We start from the raw sequence: 26,554 nt of genomic DNA, 5'->3' as shown, positions 1-26,554 counted from the left end.
AAAAAAAAAATGATCTGCGGCCCGGTACCGGCATCAGCACACATGACAAGGCATTTCCTTCCCCCCCCCACCTCCCCTCCCTGCACGGAAGCCTCAGCTGGTGCTTTCGGGCTCTTCCTCGCCCCCCCCCATGAGATCCTCTGAGCTGCGGGCTAAAAGCAGCAGGACTCCTCCGGGCTGATCGTGCAGGCACCTGACAGCTGTGGGGGGAGGGGAGAAAAGACTAGGGGCGTGACGTGGGTCCACTTTCCTCTCCACAGAGAACTTTTTTGCCTCTGGTAGTTCAGCAAGAGGCGGAGGCTCTATAACCCCAAAGGCAGCTCTCGCCCGGCATCAACACGTGCACACGCCCACACACAGAACACCCAACACCCACTCACTATCCCAACAATGCGAGAATAACAGGAATAATAGTCTTCTTCCCCCCGCCCCTAGCCTTGCGGTTGCGACTTGTGTCCCCGCTCCTTGGCTCGGTTTTTCCTGTAACTGACTCCCGCCTCACACTTTTGAAAGAGCGAGAGCGGCCTGAGGAGTCGTTGAAGCGCGCCCCGTTAGGGGGGTGGGGAGAGAGAGAGAAAGGCATATTATTATATGACCCTTTTAAACTTGTGAGAATGGGCTTCTGGGGCAAAAACCATTTATTCACATCTGGGCGGCCAGGAATCGTTTGCAAAACCACTTCGCCTTCGCCAGTCCTCTTTCCAAAGCGCAGCCGCGGCTCTTCCTTTTTCCCTTTCCCTTCCTGAGGCAACGCGGGACTGGAGCCGCGCTGGGCAGTAGCAACTCCAGACTCGGGGCCTCTGAGGGGAGGGGAAGGAGGAGAAGAAAGGGGGGGAAAGGGTGGGGCGGGGCTGATTCCCCCCAAAAATCAGAATTCCGAACAATATCATGTCTGTCGAAACAAGATGGTGGCGCCCAGCAAACCGGCGGCCCGGTAGAAAATGATCTACGACCGGGGCCCGGTGCTTGGGGACCCCTATGCTACATAATGCAAACAATCAAAATAAATTTGGAATGTTCCTATTATATAGGGAAAGTTCTGTTTATGTATTACTTAACCTGCTTCACAGTTATTTCTCTCAAATAAATTACAGTTACATTAAACATTTTGTTTTTTAAAATTCCCATTTGTCTAATGTCATTTTGCAGGTGATACCTGTTCTTTGGCTTTTAAATCTATTTTTATTTTTTGTAAAGTGTTTATTTAGAAGAATTGAAATTATGTTTTGACGTTTCCATACTAATTACCATTATAAAGTAACTTCTTACTATGTATTCTTTTAAAATACTATTTTTTATTTTGTGTTTTTAGATCTAAACCTTTGAACAGAGATATTCTATTACTACCAAAGTTATTTTGTAGTAGTTAGTAATTATTGCCATAGTTATTCTGAAAGCCTTTTGGCTGAAAACCAATACAGGTAGTCCTCAATTTACAACAGTTTGTTTAGCTAACATTTGAAGCTACAATAGCAATGAACAAAGTGACTTATGACCGTTTTTCACCCTTGCAGCATCCCCATGGTCATATGATCAAGAATGAGACGCTTGGCAACTGGCATGTATTTGTGAGAGTTGCAATGTCCTCGGCTCTTGTGATCACCTTCTGACAAGCAAAGTCAATGAGGGAATCAGATTGCATATGAATTATTTAATTAGGATTTGGGGTGCTTAAAGTTTAGTTCTAATGCCAAATATTTATTATTAAATACAGGTAGTCCTCAACTAATGGCCGTAATGAAGCCTGCCCATTATGGCTGCAAGTCATGACATTCGTAAATTGGATCACTCACATGACCAACCCAATTTTATTATATGTTTTGCAGTGGTCGTTAAACAAGCCCATTGTGTGCTATGGGCCATTCTTGTTGAAAATCAGAAGTAAATGCTGGATTTTGCCAAAACATCATAAAATGTGTTCATATGACGGAGGAAATCTGCAAACGGCCATAAATGCAGGCCAATTGTCAAATACTTCATATGCAGTCGTGTGATGGAAAGACCCATTGGAATTATAAAACCTGGTTATAAGTAACCCTGGGGAGGTCTGTTTTAACTTTGAACAGTCAATAAGTGATTGGTTATAAATTAAGGATTACTGGTAAACAATGTTATGGTGAGGGTTGCTCAAAGCCTGCTACAATATAAGTTATCCTTTTGACCTAATTAAAAATGGAATTGATAAAGAGTATATTTGTAGCTCACGGTGGAAATGAGGGGCCCTTAATACTCTCTGAGCTTTCTTGTTTTCTTGCAGATGTTTCATTACCCAAATTAGGTAACATTAGCAGTGCTAGTAAGGACTGGGGTTTGCTCTCACTTTATATTCTAGTGGCTTGCCCAGTTGGTGGGAGTGGTCTTGGAGGTTGTGCTGTCTACTGTTAGCTTGTTTTGGACATAACAATCATGGAACTGCCTTATGAAATTGGGTACATTAGCTGGTTAGGTCTAGTAGTTAAGGCACCAGGCCAGAAAGTGAGAAACTAAATTCAAGATATGCCATGAAAACAGCTGCATGACTTTAGGCCAGTCATTCTTTTTCAGCCTAACCCTCTTCACAGGATGCTTCTTGGGGGGAAAATTGAAGGAAGAATGTGTGTTCAATACGTTCATTGGTTTGAATTATTTGTAAAAAAATAATAAAGATGGTATACCAATAAATAAATTCAGAGCATTGCTCTTGACCATTTCTAAATCTATTGTTAAATTCGCGGCTCTCCTATTATGAACATATGACATATGTGGGGATTTTTAAGCAGACAGCAGCAAAGGCCGCTGAATATAGGACCTTATCACGTGTTACTCTGTTTCAGTTTGGGAGCGATTTGAGTTTTTCTGGTTTCTATTGTGTTTTCATATCTTTTTATGCTTCAAATTGGTAGGAAACCATGCCACAGGTTTTGGCAATCAGAGGAACTCCAAAGGCACAATTGGTTTGGAGACCGAATATGCAACTTTGGAGCTGTAATCTGCATATTCTGATAAATTTTTAAAAAAATAATGACAAAAAAGATTCCTATTTGGGATTACAGGTAGTCCTTAATTTATGACCAATTGCTTAGCAATTGTTTAAATTAAAATAGACATCCCAAAAGTTACTTACAACCTAATTCCAAAGCTTTGATGGCCATCCACCTATCCTCCACTGTCATGTGATCATATTTTGGGCGCTTGGCAACCAGCCCACACTTATGACCATTTGCAGCATCCCACATGGCTGTAAATTACAAAAATTTTGCTGGAAACCAAGATTTATTTCCTGTTTCCAACAAGAATCAGCCCATAGCAATGGGTTCACTTAATGATCAGTATAACCACTGGAAAAAATATATAAAATTGTATTGTTTGTGTGACAACCCATTTTATGACCATCACAACTTATGGCCCTAATTGCCAAACTCAATTATTCATTTACAAGTGGACTTTGTAAGTCAAAGACTTAAATGAATGCCAGATTATCAGAATGTACTGTCTTCTCCTGAATGGTAAACCACTGTAGTTGTACAAACTGCAACAATATTGAGAAAACGTTAGTCCAGTCAGACATGTAAGGAAATGTCATTTCTGAGTGACGATTTGATGCTGCATTCCACCTATTCTTCTCAAATATTATTGGGGATTAGATACAAGCTTTGTCATATTTACTGTAAGTTCTTTGAAATCATCAGATTTCGAATGTTTTTGTTCCCCTTTTTACCTCCTCTTGCCACATGATTTAAACTTTAGAATAGTCAGGCAAAATATCTTATTATACATGTATTTATGTTATATTGTTCTTATAATTACTTGGCAGGGGCATCATTTTGAAAGATGCATGACACCACTCCTTTATTCATTAACAAGTTCAGGAAGCCCTTGATCTAAGACCATAATTGAAGCCAGAATTATGGTCCCAAGTTATGCTGGTCAATAAGCAGGTCACCCTGTGATTGTGTCTGTTTTTACAAACTTTCTTATGTTGTTATCATTATCAGCCATTCAGTCATGTCCGACCACAGTCTCCCTATGGATGAGCACTCTCCATGCCCCTCAGTCTCACATTTCCTCATTCAGGTCTACCATGGATCTGATGGAATATGAAGTGGTGGGAAATAGATCCAGGAAACTACAGGCCTATGAACCTGACATCTATTATCTGGAAAGATTCTGGAAAAGTTAATAGAATACTTTTTTGGCCAAGTGTGATTGGACACACAAGGAATTTGTCTTGGTATAAATACTCTCAGTATACATAAAGAAAAGATACATTAATTAAGAATCAAGAATCATAACGTACAACACTTAGTCATAGGGTACAAGCAACAATCAAATCACACTAGGAAACAGTCAAGTGGGAGGGGATGGGTAATAAGGAGTGGTGAGAAGATTAACGGTAATAGTAGTGTACACTTTGTAAATAGTTGAACAGTGTAAAGGGAATTATTTGTTTAGCAGAATGATGGCTTTCAGGAAAAACTGTTCTTGTGTCTAGTTGTTCTGGTGTGCAGGGCTCTATAGCGTTGTTTTGAGGGTAGGAGTTAAAACAAATTATGTCTGAGATGTGAGGGGTCTGTAAATATTTTCACAGCCCTCTTTTTGACTCGTGCAATATACAGTTCCTCAATAGAAGGCAGGTGGGTAGTAATTGTTTTTTCTGCAGTCCTAATTATCCTCTGAAGTCTGTGTCTGTCCTGTTGGGTTGCAGAACCAAAGCAGACGATTATAGAGGTGCAGAGGATAGACACAATAATTCCTCTGTAGAACTGTATCAGCAGCTCCTTGGGCAGTTTGAGCTTTCTGAGTTGGTGCAGAAAGAACATTCTTTGTTGTGCTTTTTTGATGATGTTTTTGATGTTAGGTGTCCATTTTAGGTCATGTGATATAGTAGAACCTAGAAATTTGAAGGTCTCTACCTTTGATACTATGTATTGTAAGTACTATGTATTGTATCTAGTATTGTAAGAGGTGGTAGTATAGAATAGTTTCTTCTAAAGTCTACCACCATTTCTACTAATCACCAATTCTTCTAATCAAGCAACAAATCTGCAAATGCCTAGAGGCAAATAAAGTCATAACCAGAAGCCAATGTGAGTTGGTCAAAAACAGATCATGCCAGACAAACCATATTCCATTCTTTGACAAAGTGACAAAATTACTGGAGTAATGAAATGTTGTGACTATAATTTGCTTGGACTACAGTAAAGCATTTGATAAAGCAGACCACAACCTACTACTTGATAAGAGAGAAAAATGTGAGTTAAACAGAATAACTACCACATGAATTTGTCAGTCAGCTGACTGACTAGTTTCTTAATGGAACTACACCTACATGGAGGGAAGTATGAAGGGGGGCACCTCAAGTACTCTTCAAAATCTTCATCAATGATTTAGATAAGGGGATAGAAGGAGAACTACAGACAGAACCAAACTGGCAGAACTAGCCAATACTCCAGAAGACAGGCTGAAGATACAGAAGGATCTTGATAAACTTGAACACTGAGCTCTAACTTTAAAAAATGAAGTTTAGTGATGAGAAAAGTAAAGTTCTACATTTATGCAATAAAAACCAAATGCACAGGTATGGAATAGGTGCTACCTGGTTCAATAACAGTAACTGCAAGAGGGATATTGAGTCTTATGCTAATGCATAGGCCTGAATTAACAAAGGCATAGAATCAAGATCATGCAAAGTGTTAACACACTTAAAAATGCCTTCATAAAACCACATTTAGAATATGGTTTTGGTCATCACAATATAAAAAAGATGTTGAGATCTAGAAAGACTGCAGAGAAGAGTAATAAAGATGGTTAGGAGACCGAAGAATGGTTGCAGGAATAGTGTATGTTTAGTTTAACAAACAGAATGTCTCGGAGTGATATGAAAGCAATGTTCCAATATCCAAGGGGCTGCCACAAAGAAAAGGTCAACCTATTTTCCAAAGAACCTGAAGACAGGACAAAAAGCAACATGGAAATTAATCAAGGAGAAAACCAACCTAGAACTAAGAAGACATTTCCTGACAGTTAGAACAATTAATCAGTGGAACAACTTGCCTCCAGAAATTGTGGGTCCTCCAACACTGGAGGTTTTTAAGAAGAGATCGGACAATCGTTTATTTCCTGCCTGAGATGGGATCAGAGTTGGTTCCTTCCAATTATGTCATTCTCTTATGGTCATGCTTTATAAAGGGTCTTCAGACTTGGCAAGTTTAAGACTTGTGGACTTCAACTCCCAGAATTCCTGAGCTAACATGACTGGAAGAGGAATTCTGGGAGTTGAAGTCCACAAGTCTTAAAGCTGCCAAGTTTGAAGACCCCTGCTTTATAGTGTCGAGGGCGGCCCGTTCCCTCTTTTCTGCTGATCATTCCCAGCTTCATTGACTTTTTGCAGCAGTCATCAAATGAATGTCACAATCGTTAAGCAAATTCACTATCCATAACAGGTATTTTTTTGCCAAAAATCGGAAGTAAACACCAGTTTCCAACAAAAAAATGTAAATCACGAGTGTGTGCATATAGCCCTCAGGAGATGCATTGTAATTCTGAACATTTGCTAGGTAATTATTTATAAGCCAAGGACATTTCAGACAGGTGGCTGTCCAGTCTTTGCTTAAAAATCTTCAATGATGAAACACCTACAATTTCTGAAGGCAAACTGTTAGGAAGTTTTTCCTTAGTTCTAGGCTGTTTACATCCATTGTTTCTTGTCTTGCCTTCTGGTGCTTTGGAAAATGAGTTAACCTGCTTCAAAAGCACTAATTTAAAATTAATCAATCCACAATTAAATCCACATTCTAAGTCTGGTGACAGGCTAATAATTCAGGTCCTAACCAGGCTTGAGAGTTATTACGGTAATGCCAAAAAATATAGCAGGTTTTTCTTTAATTGGAAGAATTGGAAGAAAAATTCAAAATGTTCCAATATCCAAAGGAGTCCTTTAGGCATTGCTCCAATCATGAAGGCGTAACAAAAAAAATTTCCATAAGAATTATTTATTTAAACTTGTATGCCACCCAACTCGCAATCGGGCAGTTCACAACAAACTAAAATCAAAAAATATAAAATATAAAAGACAGCAAGTGAGATAGACCGGATGGAACGAACCAAAGGGTCCCACTCCGGAAGTAGTAAAACATTTAAATTAACGCTGCTTGCTATTGATTCGATTGGTTGTTTAATTAATAAATATAGTTGGTTACGGTCCTTTTTCTAAGACCAATCTTCTCTTTACACCCCTAGATTACTAACTTTAGATAATCGCTGCCTCAAGTATGGGGGGGGGGGAGTATTTTACACGTGAGAACAGAACATATATTTAAACATTACCTAGGGCGGTTAATTTGCAAACAAAGTCTCACGCAAGGCATTGGTGCAGCACCAGGCTCCTATTGGCCCATAGGAACGCCAATAAGCGCTCTAAACTATCACAAACGCCGAAGTATCCGCCTTCGCTTACACAGGAACTCTACTTTTTTTTAAAAAAAATGGGTTTTTGAATGTTCTAGCGTGGTCTCTACTGGCTGGGTAAACGTCCCTCCCCCTCTTTCGTTCGGCTCCTTGTCTCCCGCAAGGATTGGCCAGGCTTCCAAACCTCCTCCGTTCATTGGTGAGAAGCGTTTTGGCGGGTTGAATCGGGTTTTTTGAATCTCGATTCAACTGGAAGCGGTGTTACTTGTGATTCTTCGGCTCTCGAACGTTGGGTGGGCAGAGTGCACGAGAGCAGTTGGTCCGGAGAACGGCTGTCGCGAGGCAACGGCCGCGGCTCTTCTCGTCGCAAGCCTTAACTCTTCCCCCCGCCCCCCCCGCCCCCGCCTCAGCCAGCACCTGACGCTTTCTGCCTTGGTTTGACCTTTTCGCCTATCGGCTTTTCTTCTCACTTCTGCAGCCGCTATGGATCTCGATTGCTCCTCACCACTCAAGGTAAGCCATTCGGTGTACCCTGGGCCTCTTCCTTTCTTCTCTCATTGTGTCTCCACGCAATTTAGAAAGCATCCCTTTCTGACGCGATTTTCTCCCTTTTGTTTGTTTTGGTTGACCTTGAAACTGGTTGGCATCGGAATCCTCCCACGGTGGTTCGCTTGACCTGTATTGACATTATCGTCAGTATCCCTCGTGAATGATTGGTTTAAAGCAGGGGTCTCCAACCTTGGCAAGTTTAAACCTGGTGGACTTCAACTCCCAGAATTCCCCAGCAGGAAGTCCACCAGGCTTAAAGTTGCCAAGGTTGGAGACCCATGGTTTATAAGGCAGGGGTGGTCAACCTTTTTATACCTACTGCCCACTTTTGTATCTGTGTTAGCCGTAAAATGTTCTCTAACCACCCACCGGTTCCACAGTAATGGTGATTTATAAAGTAGTAGGGCACAAACCCCTACCGCCCACCATGAAAGCTGGAACGCCCACTAGTGGGTGGTAGAGACCAGGTTGACTACCACTGGTTTAAGGGATGCTGACCTGAATGTTATAGGTTGGATCCAGGTCATCATATCTGGGCTACATCCGTTGAAATAGAAAAGTTAAAAAGCCTCATAAACTACAGAGTTAATAGTTCTGATGAAGGGAAAAGCTTATATTGAGCAATAACAGCTAGACTTTTGCCCAAATTTATCTTATGTGCCAGTTGCACCCTTTCCTAAAGAAAGGTACCCTACTTCATAGTTACCCATGTCTTGGCCACCCTTGCATGTGGATTGTCGCAATGCATTCCACATGGGGCTACACTTAAAGATCACTAAGAAACTACAGCTAGTCCAGAATACATTAGTATGAGCATTATGGGCACACCTCATTATACCTATGCAACATTTCTGCTAAGTAAGATGCACTGGTATCAGTTCACCTTCTGTGGGCTTCCTAAAGAGCTACTTTTTTCTACTTGCCCCTTAAAATCCCATCTATTAAGCAATATCATTTGATGGAGGTGTTGCATATTCTCTTGGGTCACTTTGAATTTATGAATGGAACTGAGTTTGCTTTCTGAATATGTATACGCACAGTATTTAAGCCTATTTTACAATTGACAAAATTTGTATGTCCTACTACAAAAGATTTGGTCAACCTAAAACTGTTAACTCCACCTCTCCTGGTAAGTGAAAGGAGATTTCAAACTTCTAATATTTTTGGAAGGAAACTAGTTTAGTTTAGTTTGCTTTATTATCATTGCACCTTGTACAACTAAAGTCTCAGGTCTGGCTTCTAACAGAATTGGTTCCATTAAAGGAATGGAAATCTTTTACGAGACGGGGTGAATTACATTTTAGAAAGGGGAATAATTTGATCACAATCGGCTAGCAGACAAGAAGTTTCCAAGTGGGAGGCAATCAACTTGCCACCTATGCTACATGGAGGCACAGATAAACTACAAGCATGCTAAATCAACCAGGAGTCTTTTAAGGCAGCTAGATACAATTGAACATCAGCTTTAGGTGCAGGATCTTTCGGACTCATAATGGAACCCTTAGAGTTCCCTGAAGATGGGGTCCAGCATGAATCTGAAATCTCAGAAATACAAAACCTTTGGTCCCTGTGACCAACCCAGATTGGCTCCTGCAATATTATCCTGTATATTCGCCTTCATTCCTGATCAGCTTTAGTGTTGCAGTTAATTATTATTAACTCAATTTGCTGCCTATCTCGCCCTAGGGCTATGCTAGGCAGCTTGCAACAATAAAAGAAATTAGAAGGAAGGTTAAACAAAAGTAAATTAATGGAATAATAAGGAAGAAGAAATGAAGGAAAATATATTGATATAATTACTCCCCAAAATGGGCAAGTGTGGATTAGAGAGGCAGGGCGAGAGATGGAGCCTACTGTCAATCTAGCATGCACCTCCAGAATACAACTCCCCCATTGAGTCTCAAGGCCAATTTACAGAGCCAGCACTTTAGGCTCTTATGGAATGAAAGGAGGTTGGGGGCAGATCTTATCTTAAATGGCATGATGTTTAATCACTCCCTCTTAAGAATAGTCATTTTCCCCCTGTGTATTGTCCTACAGAGAGCAACTGGAGATCACTATTGACCCAATCGTATTAGCCCTGAAAGAAGCAGCAGCATAAGACTGCATTTGACCTTTTATGTGGACAGTACAAGACACAGAATTGTCTTGGCAAGATACTATTGGATACTTTTTGACTTGATGTGAAGCTGCTTTTGTACAATGTATATTCCCTGTAATACCCAGAAAAACTAAAATGTTTAATCTGGAGCTGACCTCCAGAAACATGTACCTCTTTACTCTTCAATTTGCCTTGCCTCATTCAACATTTAGCTCTGGCATTTATGTTCTATGTATTGCCATCCCACCTGAGTTCCTATTACAAACTGCTAGGCAGGCAGTGAATTTCTCCTTGCAATTTTTCTTGTTTTATTTCCATTGAGGTTCTGGATTTGAACCCCAAAGTGAAGAAGATAAAGAATGAGAATTCAAAGAAGAGGCTATCTGTTGAAAGAATCTATCAAAAGAAATCTCAATTGGAGCATATATTGCTTCGACCTGATACGTACATTGGATCTGTGGAGCAAGTAACTCAGGTAAAAAAAAAAATATCTGTTTGCAGCAAAGACAAGTTGCCCTGATTCCCAAAGTACTTTGTAATGTGCTATCAAAATTATAATTAAGGTTTCCGTTGGCAAGTTATATTTTATCAGCCAAATAGTTTACAATTTCTTATATAGAAAATTCATTACAAACCATTTATGATTAATCTGAACACAATAGGCTATACATTTATGAAAACTTAAAAGTATGCTTTTTACAAATCAGACTTTTATGAAACATTAAAATTAATACACTGATTATAGTATATATTTCTGGGTACCTCAAGATTTTGCAGCAGATAAATAAAATTACTTTTTTCTTAGCAAATGTGGGTGTTTGATGAAGATGAAGGACTGAATTGCAGGGAGGTCACCTTTGTTCCTGGCCTTTATAAAATCTTCGATGAAATACTAGGTATGTTGACATATGGATAAAATGCTTTCATAGTGAGGGCATCAAGCATTTTAGGGGGATTTTTTTTAAGATCCATTGTTGATGAACAATAATATACAACGGTATTGCAACGAATTAGCTTTTTGAATAGGTAACAAAATGTGTACAAAATGCTTGGTCTTGTTTGGCAGAACCTGTTGAAATTAAGTGTTGCATAACTGAAAACTAAATCAAGAGTTTTAACTTGCAAATGTTACCAACCACTAAAAAATTGTATTGCTTTCTTTTAGTCAATGCAGCCGACAATAAACAGAGAGATGAAAATATGTCTTGTATTAAAGTTACAATTGACCCGTAAGTCTTGCTTTAATATTTAATGTTTCTGACTTTCATTGAGGAATAGTTCATTAGGAAGGGAATGTGAAACTGACTCTGTATTCTTGTAGATTTAAATAATAGTGTAATGATTAGCATAGAATTTGACTTTCTGATCAAATTTAGCGTAACTGAATTTGCTGTTGAGAGTTGCCTATTGTTCAGTGAATAATATTTTTTTCTTTTTTAATCTGGAGAGACAAAAAGTTTGCTTTGGATTAAACTTTTGAATATCAGTTTAATCTTCTCTTTCTAGAGAAAATAACACAATCTCTGTGTGGAATGATGGGAAAGGAATCCCTATCGTTGAGCATCAAGTAGAAAAAATGTATGTGCCAGCTCTTATTTTTGGACATCTTTTAACCTCCAGCAACTATGACGACGATGAGAAGAAAGTCACAGGTTGGGAAAAAACTGCAAAGCGTCACTTTCAAAAATCTTTAATTGCCTCTCATGAGAACAATTGCATCTAAAACTTCACATTTATGTTTCTACTAGAGAACTGCAAGATGTGAATGATCAGGAAATCAAAACTTTATTCCATATATGTTCTGTTTCTATATTCCAATCTCTTTCACACAAAAAATACATAAGTGAAGCATCTTACTAATTTTTTATTGCTTGCACTGGAATGAGTGGTAACTAAATAAGAGATCAGAAAATGTAGATTATTTAAAATAGTATATATTAATATTACCATTTGCCTTATTGAGGAGATCGAGAACTGCCCCCATCTTGATCCTTTCACCTTTTTTTGAATGCAATAAAGGGGCAAGCAATGCTCTCTCTTTACAAAAAGGCGACCATACATTTTTGTCTGCGAAAGGATATGGAGTGCTTAATTCTTTTTACAAATACCACTGCGTGCATGCTTATTTGTGAAATATTCTATTGGTTTTAGTGCGGGATTATAAATAAGCATCGGTACCCTGTAACTGAAATTTATATCTCTTCAGTGTTACAAAATATTATATGTAATTAATATTTTTCCAGGGGGTCGAAATGGTTATGGTGCAAAGCTGTGCAATATATTCAGTACCAAATTTACAGTGGAAACAGCATGCAAGGAATATAAGAAGCTTTTTAAACAGGTATAAGAAACTGCACCAAAAATTTGATTTCATTGTTTTTAAGGGACAGCCCCAAAGCTTAAGCTCCTACATTTGTTTCATATTTGATTTTGAATCCATTTCAACATCTCAATACTTCCTGATAAGCATATCTCAAATATTTAGTGATAAGCATAAGGGATGAAATTAAGATAGTTTGGGCCAGCAAGGAACATATATTTTAAGCCTAGATTAAAAAATGTATTCTGTAGAACACGGGTGGCTTCATGTGACATGACATATTTTTCCCTTTGTAGATCTGCGTGTCACGCATCTGGCCTACAGGCCACAAGTTTGACCCCCCTGCTGTAGAAGAAGAAATGTATCCTCCCTCTAATGTACCTAATAATTCTATTGGTCTTAATTCCTTTGCAGACGTGGACTGAAAATATGACTAAGGCAGGAGAGACAAAATTGAAGCATTTTGTTGGCGAGGACTTCACATGTGTTACTTTCCAGCCTGACCTGTCCAAATTTAAAATGACTGTATTGGATAAAGATACTGTGGCTCTTATGTCTCGCAGAGCCTATGATATTGCAGGAACAGCTACAAATATCAGAGTATTCTTAAATGGAAAGAAATTACCTGTGAGTTACTAAAATGGGCAAAAGAAACTGCTGGTGTGCAAAATTCACTGGTCCCTTCCTTTTAACATGTTAATAGCCAAGAGAGCTTTAAAAAAAAAATGTTTGCACTTTATCTCCTCTGTAGGTCAACGGATTCCGTAGTTACGTAGACATGTACATAAAAGATAAAGTGGACGACACTGGCAATGCACTGAAAGTAATCCATGAAAAAGTTAATGACCGGTGGGAAGTGTGTCTAACCATGAGTGAAAGGGGTTTCCAACAAGTTAGTTTTGTCAATAGCATTGCAACAACTAAGGTAAACAGTTACAAAGGTCTATAGGGCTTTTTTGAATCTGTCACCTAATCATACTTTATCAAAGCATTCAGTGAAGAAAAACCTTTCTTACTTGGCAATTCTGCATTTTGAGTTTTATTAAACCTAATCTTACTGTAGTTTAGAACTAAAATACATAGATTATGTAATATGATCTCAAGGTCATTAGTTGCAAATGGACTCTAGTTGTAGACTTTGGGGGGTTGGAGTTATTTTTCTCAAACTTTTCTTTAACAATTAACAATGTAAAGAAATTGTAATAAAGAAATGATTGAGTATAACAAGAAATTCAAGTAGTCCTCAACTTAAAACAGTTCATTTAGTGACCGGCATTGAAAAAAGTGACTTATGACCAGTTTTCACAGTTACGACCAGAGGTGGGATTCAAAAATTCCAGCAACCAGTTCTCTGCTCGTTTGCTGGGTGGGCATGGCCTTCCTTGGGGGCCATTTTTTGCCTTCCCCAGAGCCTCCGAATGAGCCCTGCACTTACCTGCATCCAAAACGGGCTGCATGGAGACTGCGGGGTGGGGCCAGCCAGTAGGTTCAACTACCAGTTCTGTGAAGCAGATGTAAATGTACCATCCGGTTTGCCCGAACGGGCTGAATCCCACCCCTGTTACGACTGTTGTAGCATCCCCATGGACATGTGATTAAAATTCAGGTGCTTGGGCACTTGATTCATATTTATGATGGTTGCAGTGTCCCAGGGTCATGTGATCCCCTTTTGCACTTTCCAAAAGTCAAAGGGGAAGCCAGATTCACTTAAAAATCTGGCTAACAACTACAGTCATTAACTTAACCGTGGCAAGAAAGATTGTAAAATGGGGCAAACTCACTTAACAAACGTTTCACTTAGCAACAGAAATTTTGGGCTCAATTGTCATAAGTTGAGGACTACCTGTCTAGCAAACTCCTAATCAAACAGATTTTACAGAATAAAAGCCTAACTCTATTTTAGGTTACTGTACTAGCAACTGCTTTGTTGTTACTACTGTGTCTGCATTGCCAAAATACATGCAATGTCCTCTAAAAATTTGACTTTTTTTTCTAGGGTGGCAGACATGTAGACTATGTTGCTGACCAGATTGTCAATAAACTCATAGATGTAGTAAAGAGAAAAAACAAAGATGGGGTTGGAGTAAAGCCTTTCCAGGTATAAGTCTCAATTGTTTCTTTTTCACCAATCTCATATTTGCTCCAATTGAAAAATCATAGTGAAATGTTTAATGCTTCCAATGCTTTTCAGTCCTCCAAAAGAATAGTTAAATCTTTAGTGATTCTGTCCAGCTGTCCTCAATATAGTCCAATAATAAATACAGGCTGGGCAAAATGGTGTGCAAATAAAGGAATAGTTCCAATGAGAGCACGATGGTATATAAAAAGCCTGACTTGTGCATAAGGTTTAATTACAAAATACATCTTTTATTAGGACTGTGCAGCACTTCAAATTTGAAGGCAAAAAGAGGCCTTGGAGCACATGAAGACACTTGTAACATTTGTCTATTCCCTAAAATGAATGTATCATTTGTAATTTTGAAAAAGTTTCAGACAACTTCACTGCATTCTCACATGCCCTAAAATACATTAGTGCCTTTGAATCTAAAGCCTTGCATAACCTAGCCAATGAATAATGCTTTTAGAAATCCTGGTTTTGTTCTGTGTAGTGATTGATCACTTTGAGCATCTCTATCAATTTTGAAGATAACATGTTTTTTGGCAGACGTTCTTGTCCATCATTGTTCAACAGCTATATTGAGAGTTGCTTGGGAAATGCAGTCAACCAGTTTGCTAAAAATGTACTTTCTTAACTCCAGGTGAAGAATCATATGTGGGTATTCATAAACAGTCTGATTGAAAATCCAACTTTTGACTCGCAAACTAAGGAGAATATGACTCTTCAAACAAAGAATTTTGGTTCAACATGCAAATTCAGTGAAAAGTTCATCAAGGGGGTGAGTACTAAAAGGTTTGCTTTATAATTTGTTCTGGGAATTCTGATGAGCAAAAAATAAATTAATCCAGCAATAAGACATCTTATGGAACAATTCAAAATTCTTTCAACATCATTTTTCATTTTTGTTTTCTAGGCTGTTGGTTGCGGCATCGTGGAAAGCATTTTGAACTGGATTAAATTTAAAGCCCAGACACAACTAAATAAGAAATGTTCCGCTGTTAAGCACACTCGAATTAAAGGCATTCCTAAACTAGATGATGCCAATGATGCTGGTATGCATTCAAGTGTTAGAAGCACTGAAGTTCTCCTGTTTTTTACTAGTTAATTAAGTGGATGGGTACAGGGATAGTAATTCTTCAGCTACTCACAGCCCTACACTACCTTTTTGACACCCCAATAAATTCTTCAAGATGAGGAGGCCGAATGCTGGAATAACCTTTTTTGTGCCCTTTAAAATAATCGAAGCTCTCAAATGTCAGGACAGAATACTAAAAATGTTTGTCCTGCCCTTTCAGGTTATAGGAAGGCTATTCACCTCTTTTGTAAGACTGCAACTCCTGAATACAAGGTTCAAATTTAGTTTATAGTTATAGAAGTGGTACATAGATAATTTTGTGGGGGATTAGGGTTCTTGGGATTAGTGGATAGAAAAGAACCAAAACTTCACTTTGAGGCAGTTTACATTGTAGACAAAATTATCCATAGAGAAGCGTTTTTGTAGCTCAGGATTGAAACGAGGTCCTTGATGCTCTCTGAGTTTGGATGTTTTGTTGTAGCAGTTTCATTACCCAGATTAGATATCATCCATATATCATTCAAAGGAAAAGCAATAAACCAAAAAAGGGAACAAAAATATCATAACACCTCACCACCAGATGAGCAGAGATTAACACCAAGATCAACACTAGAAGCAAGCAATATCCCAACCAAGAACTGCCAAACGTGTGATCAAAATTTAGATGCTTGGTTGAAATCAGCCCAACCAAAACTATTCCCATCGATGTTAACAGGACAAGCCACTCGAATATAACACTGAGAGCAAATCCCAGTCCTTACTAGCACTGATTACCTTACCAAGTTTGATAATAAGACATCTACAAGAAAACAAGCAAGCTCAGGAAGTGCTAACTCCTCAAAGTTACCCACCTCCTTTTCCTGAACCCCAGCTCAGCTGTGTTTTTACCAAAGCATGAATGAAATCTCTGCTTCTTGGGAGAGCATCTGTAGTGTACTATTAAATGGAGCTCTGGTTTATGATACTTAATTCTCTTTCAGGGAGCAAGAATTCAATCAACTGCACTCTCATTTTGACAGAAGGAGATTCAGCTAAGACATTAGCTGTTTCCGGCCTTGGAGTTGTGGGTAGGGACAAATTTGGAGTATTTCCACTGCGAGGAAAACTTCTTAATGTACGGGAGGCCTCCCACAAGCAGGTTAGTTAGCAATATTTTGCAAACATTGCTGTGATCCCTATAGGTAATTTAAGACCACAATAGAGCCCCAAACATCCATTGCTAATCAAAGCAGTTGCTACGTGAGTTCTGCCGCATTTTACAACTTTTTTTGCCATAAGTCACTTTTTCCAGTGCCATTGTAACATTGGTCACTAAGTGAATGGTTGTAAGTTGAGGAACTGAATTTTTTTTAAAAATGTGTAAAACCTGAAGCATTAGCCCTCGTTTAAACTTGGTGTATTTCTAAAACCATGCAGTGATTGGTTTTTGAAGTAAGAGTTTTGCTATCGTTTTTCACCGGTATAATGACTATCCCCTTTGCTAAATAAATCTCTACTGTGAAATGTGATTATTAGAATAGGTAAGATATGCAACACCTGGAGGGATTTATCCCCCAAGTTGTGCTGCTTTGATTCAGTAATAAAATATCAGTTAAATGTTGGGTTCTTTTCATCTATAAATATTTGAAATAGAAAAAACTTCTTCCTACCCCCCAAAAAACAGGCTAAAAGTATCATCCCTACTCCCTTTGATGAAATATCTGCTGATATCCTGCCAGCTGCTTTGAGTTGCAATGTGCTATAGATTTTAAACGAATAGGTGGGTTGAGGTGACGGGCACTTAACGCCTCTCTCCAGGTTTAATGTGTGCGGAATAAATTTGTATAGTGATTCTAAGGAAATACTGGGCTTTTTCAGATAATGGAGAATGCTGAAATTAACAACATTATTAAGATTATGGGTCTGCAATACAAGAAGAGCTACGATGATGAAGAATCGCTCAAAAGCCTCCGCTATGGAAAGATCATGATCATGACTGATCAGGTCAGTCGTAGGGCGAGAGACAATGGTATTGCATTCAGGCAAAGGGATTCCCCTAGCCAGTCTTTTCCAATGCCTTTAGTGGCTATAATAATGTCTCTTAATTCAGATGTTCTGGATTTCATGTTTTATTTATCAAAATACAGAAATGCAAAGAAAAATGAAAATAGGGAAGGGGAAAAGGAAAAAAGTCTAGAGTAAAGGGGAGAAAATGAAGAAAATAATTGATTTCCGATGCTTTTTGGCTCAGTACAATAAGGTAATAACATATCCTCAACATTTTGCTGCTGCTGCTACTAACAATAATAGTAACAATAAACCTATCTAATCAGCAAAACCCAAAACCAAAGCTTCAGGATTTTTTTCCCCCATCTACAACAAAAAATCCAAAAGCTGTTTTAATCAAAGCAGTCAATTAAACCATCTCTGCTAACTTCATCAACTTTTGTAGACATTTGTCCATTGTGGGAATAAAAGTATCCTTCCATTTTTGTGCGTAAGGTCAACATATAACTTCAAAGTTCCATTTTTTTTTAGTTCTTTATCCATTAAACCTAAATGAAAAATCTCTGCTTTTTCTTTATATTAATTTTAAATATCTTCTATATTAAGATTCATTTCCATTTTTGAGGTACGTTTTATATATTCTTGACAATTTATCAGATGTTACTTACCAAGGGTACATCATCTTATAATTTTTTTTTAATTATAATGTAATTAATTATAATTTAATTATAATCTAAACCACATATTTTCTTATGGTTCAGGTATTATATCCAAATACTTTGCCCGTTGAATCATACAATGATTCACATACTCATTCTCCAAGTTCAAGTTAACACCATTTTATAAATCTTAGCAATAATATGTTTGTTATAACACAACAGAATTTCCAGTTCATTTTTTGCAAATCAAAACAGCTTTTTTATATGTCACCATAATTAAATATTCTTTGCCTGTAAGTCCATCAGTCTGGCTTCGCTACCACTTATTTTATTTTTAAAAAAAGGTTCCTAGGATGACATCTGAAGGGGTATCTTTGCAGAAAAACTTACTTTTTATTTATCCCAAACTCTTAACAAAGTGGCTAATTCAAATATTCTGAGGTAATGTGGAAGTGTAAAACTTACTTTAAACTGAAGTATTTTAAAATACTTTTGCTCAAATGTATTGGAATTCCCTGGTTTTTTTTAATTGAAAAAGAAAGAACAAACATAGGTCCCCTTAGACTTATTACAAAGTCGCTATCAAAGAAACAAAAAGAGAAAATAACTTCTTTCAGTTCTCAGCTAAGATGCAAAATAGAATCTCATCAGCAACCGGAAAGGGACCATATGAAAAAGTACTTCTTGATGTAAACCGTTCCCAACTCTCAGAAATGTAGAAATCAAGCACTCAAAAATATTTAATAATAACTAGAGTAGATTAGTAAAGGAGCATTTCTATTGTGTCATTATTTCTGTATAAATGCCCTATAACAGCAGCATTCTGATTATGACTGGAATAATTAGGCCATAATTCTTTATCAATTACAGTGGATCAGTTGGAGTCTGTTGTTAGACATAACAGTCATAACTGGTTTTACACTAAAACAATCTTGCTCACAAGCGTTGAACTTCATAATCCATAAATGGCACCTGGATGGGAAATTATATAGGTATTGTAGTATAACATCTGACAACAGTCACTACGGGCAAAGCTGACAAAAATGCTGTAATCAGAAGATCAATTTCTATTGGCCTTAGAATATAAAGCTAGTAAGGATTATTGACTTTTTCAACACCAATGGATGAAATTTTTGTCTTCTGAACAATTTTATAGGATCAAGATGGTTCCCATATCAAAGGTTTATTGATTAATTTCATTCACCATAATTGGCCTTCTCTTCTGAAACATCGTTTCCTAGAAGAATTCATTACTCCCCTTGTAAAGGTGAGCTTCCCCACCGGTTTGAGTGGTAACTTTAGCAATTGAAAATATTCTTACTAAAATTCATTAGTCATATTGTTAACTCTTCAAAATGAAATATTTGGCTTTTTCATAGGTTTCTAAAAACAAAGAAGAAATTCCTTTCTATAGCATTCCTGAATTTCAAGAATGGAAGAACAGCAACACTAACTCCAAAAACTGGAAAATCAAATACTACAAAGGTTTGGCTAAACTGTAATGTCAGATGAACTAAATAAGGCTAACTACATTTTAAAAAGAATACATTGTGTGTGATAGAACTATTTTAATCTTACTTGGAATAAAGGGATTAGGGGACTATATGTCAACTATTTTAAATGAGCTCATCAACACAATAAATGTGTTCCATGTAAAGTGGAAGATAAAGACGAGGAAAGTTATTTGCCTACAGCCTAGCTGTCAAGTTGAATGTTAAGCAGGAGGCTGAATGCATAATTTATCCCACATAACACCAAGATCAAATGAAAATGTTCTTGATTGTGTTTTTGATATAATTGAATTGAGGGAAACAGACATTTTCAGTAAATGCTATATTCTGTATTATCCTAATCTGTAAAAACTACAGCACTTCATCGTAAGGCCTCTCAGTAGGTTCATGTAATAATTTTGATTGAAAAGTATTAACAAAAAAAGCAACTGGCTAAACTTTTAATTTAGCCTTTCTAAGCCTCATGTTCTCAAGTACATTGAACTGTACTTCACATCCAGGGATGGGATTCAAGTTTTTAAACAACTGGTTCTATGGGCGTGGTTTAGTTGGGTGTGGCTTGGTGGTCATGTGACTAGGTGGGCATGGCCAACTCGACATCACTCAAGGCTTCCCGCCTGGCCTCATGACAGTGGGGATGCTGCAACGGACATATGTGTGAAAAATGGTCATAAGGCACTTTTTTCAGTGCCATTGTAACTTTGAATGGTCACTAAATGAATTGTTCTAAGTCAAGGGTTACCTGTACAAAAATACAAAAAGCTTTGCTTGCAAAAAGCTGCCCTAAATACCAAACTTTAGATTAAAAATACCTGCAAACCAGAGTTACAAATCAGTCAGGGAGTCAGAGCACCTTGAGGAATGAAAATAGTTAAAATGCAGCCAATTCTTGTTCATAAAGTGAAACCCTTTAGTAGAGGGGTTATTTAAGCTCTCTAGGAAAAGCACACCCAGGAAAAGCAATCCTTAGATCCATTTGCACCATTTAAAGCTGGTCTCACTCACCTCACAAGATATCTTAAGGAAATCATCCAGATTTAAGGAAAGGTCACATGCCCCACAGAAAGGCAATAAAAAAAAACAATGCCAAGTTTGCATCCGGCCTCTTGGAAATATACCCCAAAAGGACAGTGCCAGATAGTACTAAAGCAATAAGGAAGACCTCCTCCCCAGATAGAAAAAGAAACCATGAGGCAGAAAAAAATAGAAACACAATACAAATAATTAAATCACAACAGTAGCCGTTGCTTGTTGAAGCTGAATAGGGAAAATTATCCCATCAATAAGCACAGAATTAAAGTTCACCAAAAACCAATTTTAGATCAAAACTCAGAAAGAATAAGTAAACTCACGTTTGAATGTCAATTTTTCTAGCTAGCCAAGAAGCCTTGCTGAATGGTTCCCTGTCACTAAAAGCTTTGCTTCATTATTCAATTATTTTTTTTCCCCAAAGCTCTAGAGACAGTAAGACTAGGCTGTCTGCCAAGAATGTAATAAGGTGGGAAAAAAACAAAAGGAGATTACTTCTAACTGCTTAGAAAGTTAACAAGAGGTTCTATAGAACCGGTAGAATTGAGGCAGGACATAGAGAAGAAATGTATTGCTTTTAGAGACCTATTGACCTGATTCTTCTAAGGAACAAAAGAACGGAAAATGTCAGACCACAGGTTCATCTGTCGGTCACTCAAATCATGTAACCAATCAATGTTAATATGTTACATTTCCGTGTTTTGCTGCTTTTGAAGAGTATATAAGTATCTGCTTTTCCATAAGAGGGGTTCAAATGTTGGTTTGGCTCTATTGCTCTGAACTTTTGCGCAAATAAAAGCAACCTCTTTTGATTCCGAAGTCTGATTCTCTTAATTTACTGCAACAGAATCCCACCCCTGTTCACATCTAACTCACCTAGTCAGTGAGTTATAGTCAACATCCGAAGAGGAGCAAATTGTAGAATGCTTATGGGTGTCTTTTTTTACCTGTTTGAGTCTAGATGGATCCAGAATAAGTTCAGACCAAATGATTCTGCTGTTGCACTTGTAAATAATTGTGAATACTTTTTAATGTTTATATGCCAAATCTGATTACAGTATAAAGTACTGTTTTCATTGATGCAAAGAAAATGAATTTCTGTTGAAAGCAGTCTGGTTGGAATTTTGTTTCTTGTCCTTTTTATCTGTTCTGTTTTCTTTTAATTTCTATTTGTAAGCCATCCAGAGCCTTAAAACTAAAATTATAATTAAATAAAAATAAAAGTTGCACATTGAGTGAAATATGATTATATTATCTAAGTTTTTTACTTAGATTCTCTATCTCCTTAGGTTTGGGTACCAGCACTTCAAAGGAAGCAAAAGAATATTTTTCAGCAATGACAAGACATCGAATACCATTCAAGTACTCTGGTCCTGAAGATGATGCTGCAATCACCCTGGTAGATTAAGTTCAATTCTTTTCTTTTTTTAAATAAAGTTTTATTTGGGTTTTCACACATACAAAATACAAGTAAAACATCTTTTTTGAAAATAGCATGGTCCCAGCTTGAACTTTATACAGACACAAAACTCAATTTCATGCTCCTTTTTGTATTCCATATCTTATACTATTTTACATTTTCTATATAGTTTTTCCCCTCTTTTGATTTTCTCGGTTTTAATTTGATTATCTCATCTCAATTCAAATCATTATATTTATACTTTGTCTGTAGTTTCAATTTTATAATATCTTTTCTCATTAAACAAGTTTTTTTCCTGTAGTTACTAATTGAAGTATGACACCTTTATATCTTTTAATTGCATCCATTCAACTCTTATTTAAACTTCAATATATACCTTAAGGTTATGACCTTCAATATAATACATAATGCATAACTTCCAATCAATTCTGCTTGGTACATTCTTATAATGCACACCATATTCTTTAAAAAAAAAAGATTGTAAATATATGTAATTATAAACCCTCATTCCGTTCCAGTTCAGTTCTATCATTAATATTCATTAAAATCTTAACATCTTTAACACTTCTTTTCAATTAAATATCATACTTCCTTAAAACACATATAATCTCCATAATTAATTTTTCCCTTATTTCTCTTCACATATGTTTTATAAATCATTAAATATATCTTTTATTACATTTATTTATTGACAAGCATTCCACTGAATAACGATAGCTTTTTTTATCAGAAAATTTAATCATACATTGTTTCATATTTTCTAAAATTATTTCTCTTTCTAATATAGCCATACTATCTTATGTACCTTTGCAGAATCCCTTTTTCCATTAAATTTTCACCCTAAATAGGCGCTGTTTCTCTGTATTTTGTTTCTGTCCTTTATTACTTCTTTTCCTTTCTTTCTTTCTTCCCTCTTATCTTCTCCCTCCCCTTTTTACCCCCTTGTCTCTCTATTTCTAATTCTCTCTTCTGCATTTCCCTCTTCTGTTGCTTTCTGATTTTATACTTATTTTTCACTCTATTTTCTTTTGGAGTTGTTTTTCCCAATCTTAAACTTTCCATTCTCTTTCCCCCCCTCCCCTTTTCCTTCTCCCCCCCATCTAAGATTACTTGTTCATTAAAGATGGTTTCTTCTTTGTCGCAATCTTCTTGTTCTGCAGGCATTTCTTGTTGTTTCTCGTAATTCCAAATCTCCATTTCTAAAAACTGAAATACGAAACCAAAAGAACCTCTCCCTTCTTGTGCATCTTCTTTGTACTTTTTAAGTTCCATTTTCAGTTCTTCTAAAAGTGGGGCCGTTTTAAATAACCACCCGATTGATTTTAGTCATTCAAAACAATAACCAAGAATCCAGAAATCATCAAGTGATCCAGATAGTCCCGAGTTATATCTTCTTATTTCTTTTTCGACTTTCTCTTCCTGGGGTTTTTGTTGCGATATTTCAGTTAGAATGTATCTTTTGGAAATCTTGTTGAGATTTTCCAGGCAGTCTCCTCCCTTCCAGATCCTGCCCTTTTATTCTTCCTCTCTCCTTTCCTGTTTTCAAAAGCTTTTAATTATCCAGAAATCTTTATTATCCCTTTGACTTTTTATTTTCAGCATTAAATGCCTATTGATATCAAAGTGGATTTTTTTCCAATTTCTTACTTAAGTCTCTTAGCTGTCAGTATAGGAAAAAGAGGGAAAAAAAACAAATCTTTTCCCTTATCTCTCTCCTTCACAGCTTAAAAGTCTTCTTAGGGAACAATGTTATTGTTTTTTAACACTTTCAATTCCAGGGTACCTTATTTGTTGCTTTTGCTGACCCGGTCAACCAAAACTTTCTCCTCTTGTCTTCCTCCTGCACATTCTTTTCCGGTTGAGTTCTTCTTTGTGGTGGCCATTTCTGACCACCGTTGCAACCGCCTTTGGGAAAGGGAGTAATGGCCAGCTGGGGAGGAGAGATGCGGCTCTCCTCAACCCTGCAGGCAGTCTCCCCCCTCTTCACCCCCTCTACGGGGTGGCTTAGCCACGAAGCCAGCCGGCTCGGGGCGCTCCAGTGGCAAGCACGGATCGAAGCCTCGCAGAGACGAGGTTTCGGTCTGTCACTGAAGAAGCTCAAGCCGGAAGCCACCAGGAAGGCATTCAGTTCAATTCTTATCCCTCTGTTTCTGTGAGTCTGCAAACTTGTTTGGACATGAATCACAAGAAGCCCTTCTGCTTATTTTGTTTTTTAACCCCAGTTGGTAATCTTATTCCCTGCCACAGAATTTAGGTGGTTTGTAGAGTTTAGGTGCCTGAACTCAACCTTTATTTATCTAATAGCAATTATAAAAGTTAAAATATGCTACAGACACAATGAATTATCACTGTTGGGTGAATTTGGATAAATATATGGTTTTGTATTTGATTGCAAAATACACGAACACTAACTTTTCTGGACTAGTTGCATATATTCTTTCTAAAGATTTTTGGATTTATATGAAGTCAACTTAATTCAATCGTATTTTGAGGTTTTCATTTCCTATCAGCAGACAGCTGTGAGAGATATAATGTTAGTTTAGGCATAATATAGTGGAATTTAAAATGGATTTAATTTGCCTATTAAATCAATCAATCATTTATTTGGTCATAGACCAGCAAATAGAATACAAAAGTCATATTTAATTAAAATAAAAGAATATATGTGCGTCTGGAGGGCTTGAAATTAATACTACAGCTATATATGCAAACTAGGAAACTATTTGATTGTGGTCAGAGAAATAAAATCAGATTGATCCGATAATAACATGTGATGAAACAGATTGGAATGATTGAATCCCACCAGGCTCAAGGTTGACTCAGCCTTCCATCCTTCCGAGGTGGGTACAATGAGGACCCAAATTGTTGGGAGCAATATGCTGACCCTGTAAACTGCTTAGAGAAGGCTGTAAAAACACTATGAAGCAGTATATAAGCCTAAGTGCTGTTGCTACATACTGTAAAAAGTGGAAATAATAATTCCTGACAGGGCAGTAGAGAATAGCATGTTCTGTTAAGGCAGCTATTTCTCCACCACATAGACACAGTCTCTGTCTGAAGAGGATTTTGACTTTTGCATCTTCCTCCAGTAAGAGCTGTTGGGAAGGTGTTGAATCTGGCTTAAAAAAAAGAATCCTTCTGAATTTTAGGATTGTTAGGCAACTGAGATATTTAATCAGTTGGAGAGAATGTGCGGACTGGCTCGAGATGTTTATTGATAGACTTGGAAAATCTGCTTGCAACTTTAAATCATAGCTCTTATATGCTATAATAAATAGCTGGCCCTGGGCTACAACCTATTTATAATCGGGCTGCACATGCAGCAGGCTGGCATGCAGCTTAACTTATGCAAGTTGAACCCCACGCTCCCCAGGCCAGTTCCCCTCTCCCCCACTCCACTGGGCTGCCAAGCCGCAAAGATTGGGGGCTACTGATCTAGAGCATGTTTGTAGCCCATCAAGATAATGGCTGACCATAAATACCCATAGAGTTGCAATTTGGCATGTATTGCCTGGCTCCAGGAACACTGAAAGCTGTCAGTCATAGTAAAAGGGGGCAAATCAAATTGGAAAGAAGAGGAGCTTAAGCCGGTAGAAGATGTAAATCCAGGCAGAAGTCTCAATTTCAAGAAGACCAGTTTAACAGCACAGGACCATCTTTGAAACACAGCAAGGTGCTTTAATGATGTTTCTCAAAAACATGGACTCATTTTTTCCAAAGAAAGGAATGACCTATAGGGGCCCAATTGAGCTCCAAAATGGAACTGAATTTGGATCTTAGCTGAAAGAACTTTTAATTGCTGCAGGTATATGTTGAGGTCCTTTGGAGAAATAAAGGGTTTGTAAAGCCAACACTTTTTGTGCAAATGACTAATGGGCATGAGATTTATGGCTACACATGCGTGCTCAGCAAAGACCGTGACCTTGGTTTTAGTGTAATTAGAAGTTTTTGGCAGCTCTCAGCTAATATTTGGAGCGCCTAGTTCAAGCCAGTCTGTGTTGACAAAGCAACATAGTGTTATTTGCATACAAAAGAATACAGTTGTGTTTCTCCCAGTTTTAGCAAATGAAGAAATTGACTATTTAATTTGGCAATTAGGAAATTAATATATATTAAAAAGAAAAGCTAAAATACATAGCTGTCTCATTTCTCTCTTAATAGGAATTTATTTGGTGCAATGTCTTTGGGCATTGCATTGCACTTTCAAGCTCAAATAATTTTGTCAATTGAGGAAGAGTTCAATTTCTTCCAGATTTGGGTCTGGAAATGGTCAAACGTACGTATATCTGATGTCCAATGAGAACTTTAGAGTTTATAATTGGAAGTGTGGGGAGAGATAGTCTGCAAATTTGGTGGAACTTTGGCAAATAGCTGATTATCATTTGAGCCTAGTCTGGCA

At 37.5% G+C, this 26,554-nt stretch overlaps 1 protein-coding gene across 3 annotated transcripts in view; it reads left to right on the top strand.

Moving 5' to 3' along the window:
• Positions 1-7,581: 7,581 nt before the first annotated feature.
• The window catches only part of TOP2A (DNA topoisomerase II alpha), a 42,331-nt gene continuing 23,358 nt past the window's right edge, over positions 7,582-26,554 (top strand). For all 3 annotated transcript variants that reach the window (XM_087916977.1, XM_087916976.1, XM_087916975.1), the window contains exons 1-16: positions 7,582-7,899; positions 10,359-10,511; positions 10,842-10,932; positions 11,202-11,265; positions 11,543-11,688; positions 12,280-12,377; positions 12,771-12,983; positions 13,108-13,281; positions 14,353-14,454; positions 15,116-15,253; positions 15,389-15,527; positions 16,531-16,688; positions 17,408-17,533; positions 19,352-19,462; positions 19,575-19,680; positions 22,025-22,134. In XM_087916977.1, the coding sequence (XP_087773103.1) occupies positions 7,870-7,899; positions 10,359-10,511; positions 10,842-10,932; positions 11,202-11,265; positions 11,543-11,688; positions 12,280-12,377; positions 12,771-12,983; positions 13,108-13,281; positions 14,353-14,454; positions 15,116-15,253; positions 15,389-15,527; positions 16,531-16,688; positions 17,408-17,533; positions 19,352-19,462; positions 19,575-19,680; positions 22,025-22,134 (1,959 nt within the window). In that variant the 5' untranslated portion in view covers positions 7,582-7,869. The remainder of the gene's footprint in view (positions 7,900-10,358; positions 10,512-10,841; positions 10,933-11,201; positions 11,266-11,542; positions 11,689-12,279; positions 12,378-12,770; positions 12,984-13,107; positions 13,282-14,352; positions 14,455-15,115; positions 15,254-15,388; positions 15,528-16,530; positions 16,689-17,407; positions 17,534-19,351; positions 19,463-19,574; positions 19,681-22,024; positions 22,135-26,554) is intronic.

Source organism: Pseudonaja textilis, chromosome Z, assembly GCF_049901715.1.
Source record: "Pseudonaja textilis isolate UNSWEBS1 chromosome Z, rPseTex1.2, whole genome shotgun sequence".
Taxonomy (NCBI): Eukaryota; Metazoa; Chordata; class Lepidosauria; order Squamata; family Elapidae; genus Pseudonaja; species Pseudonaja textilis.
The sequence above is the reverse complement of the archived record's forward strand: the minus strand, read 5'-3'. Positions and strand labels throughout refer to the sequence as shown.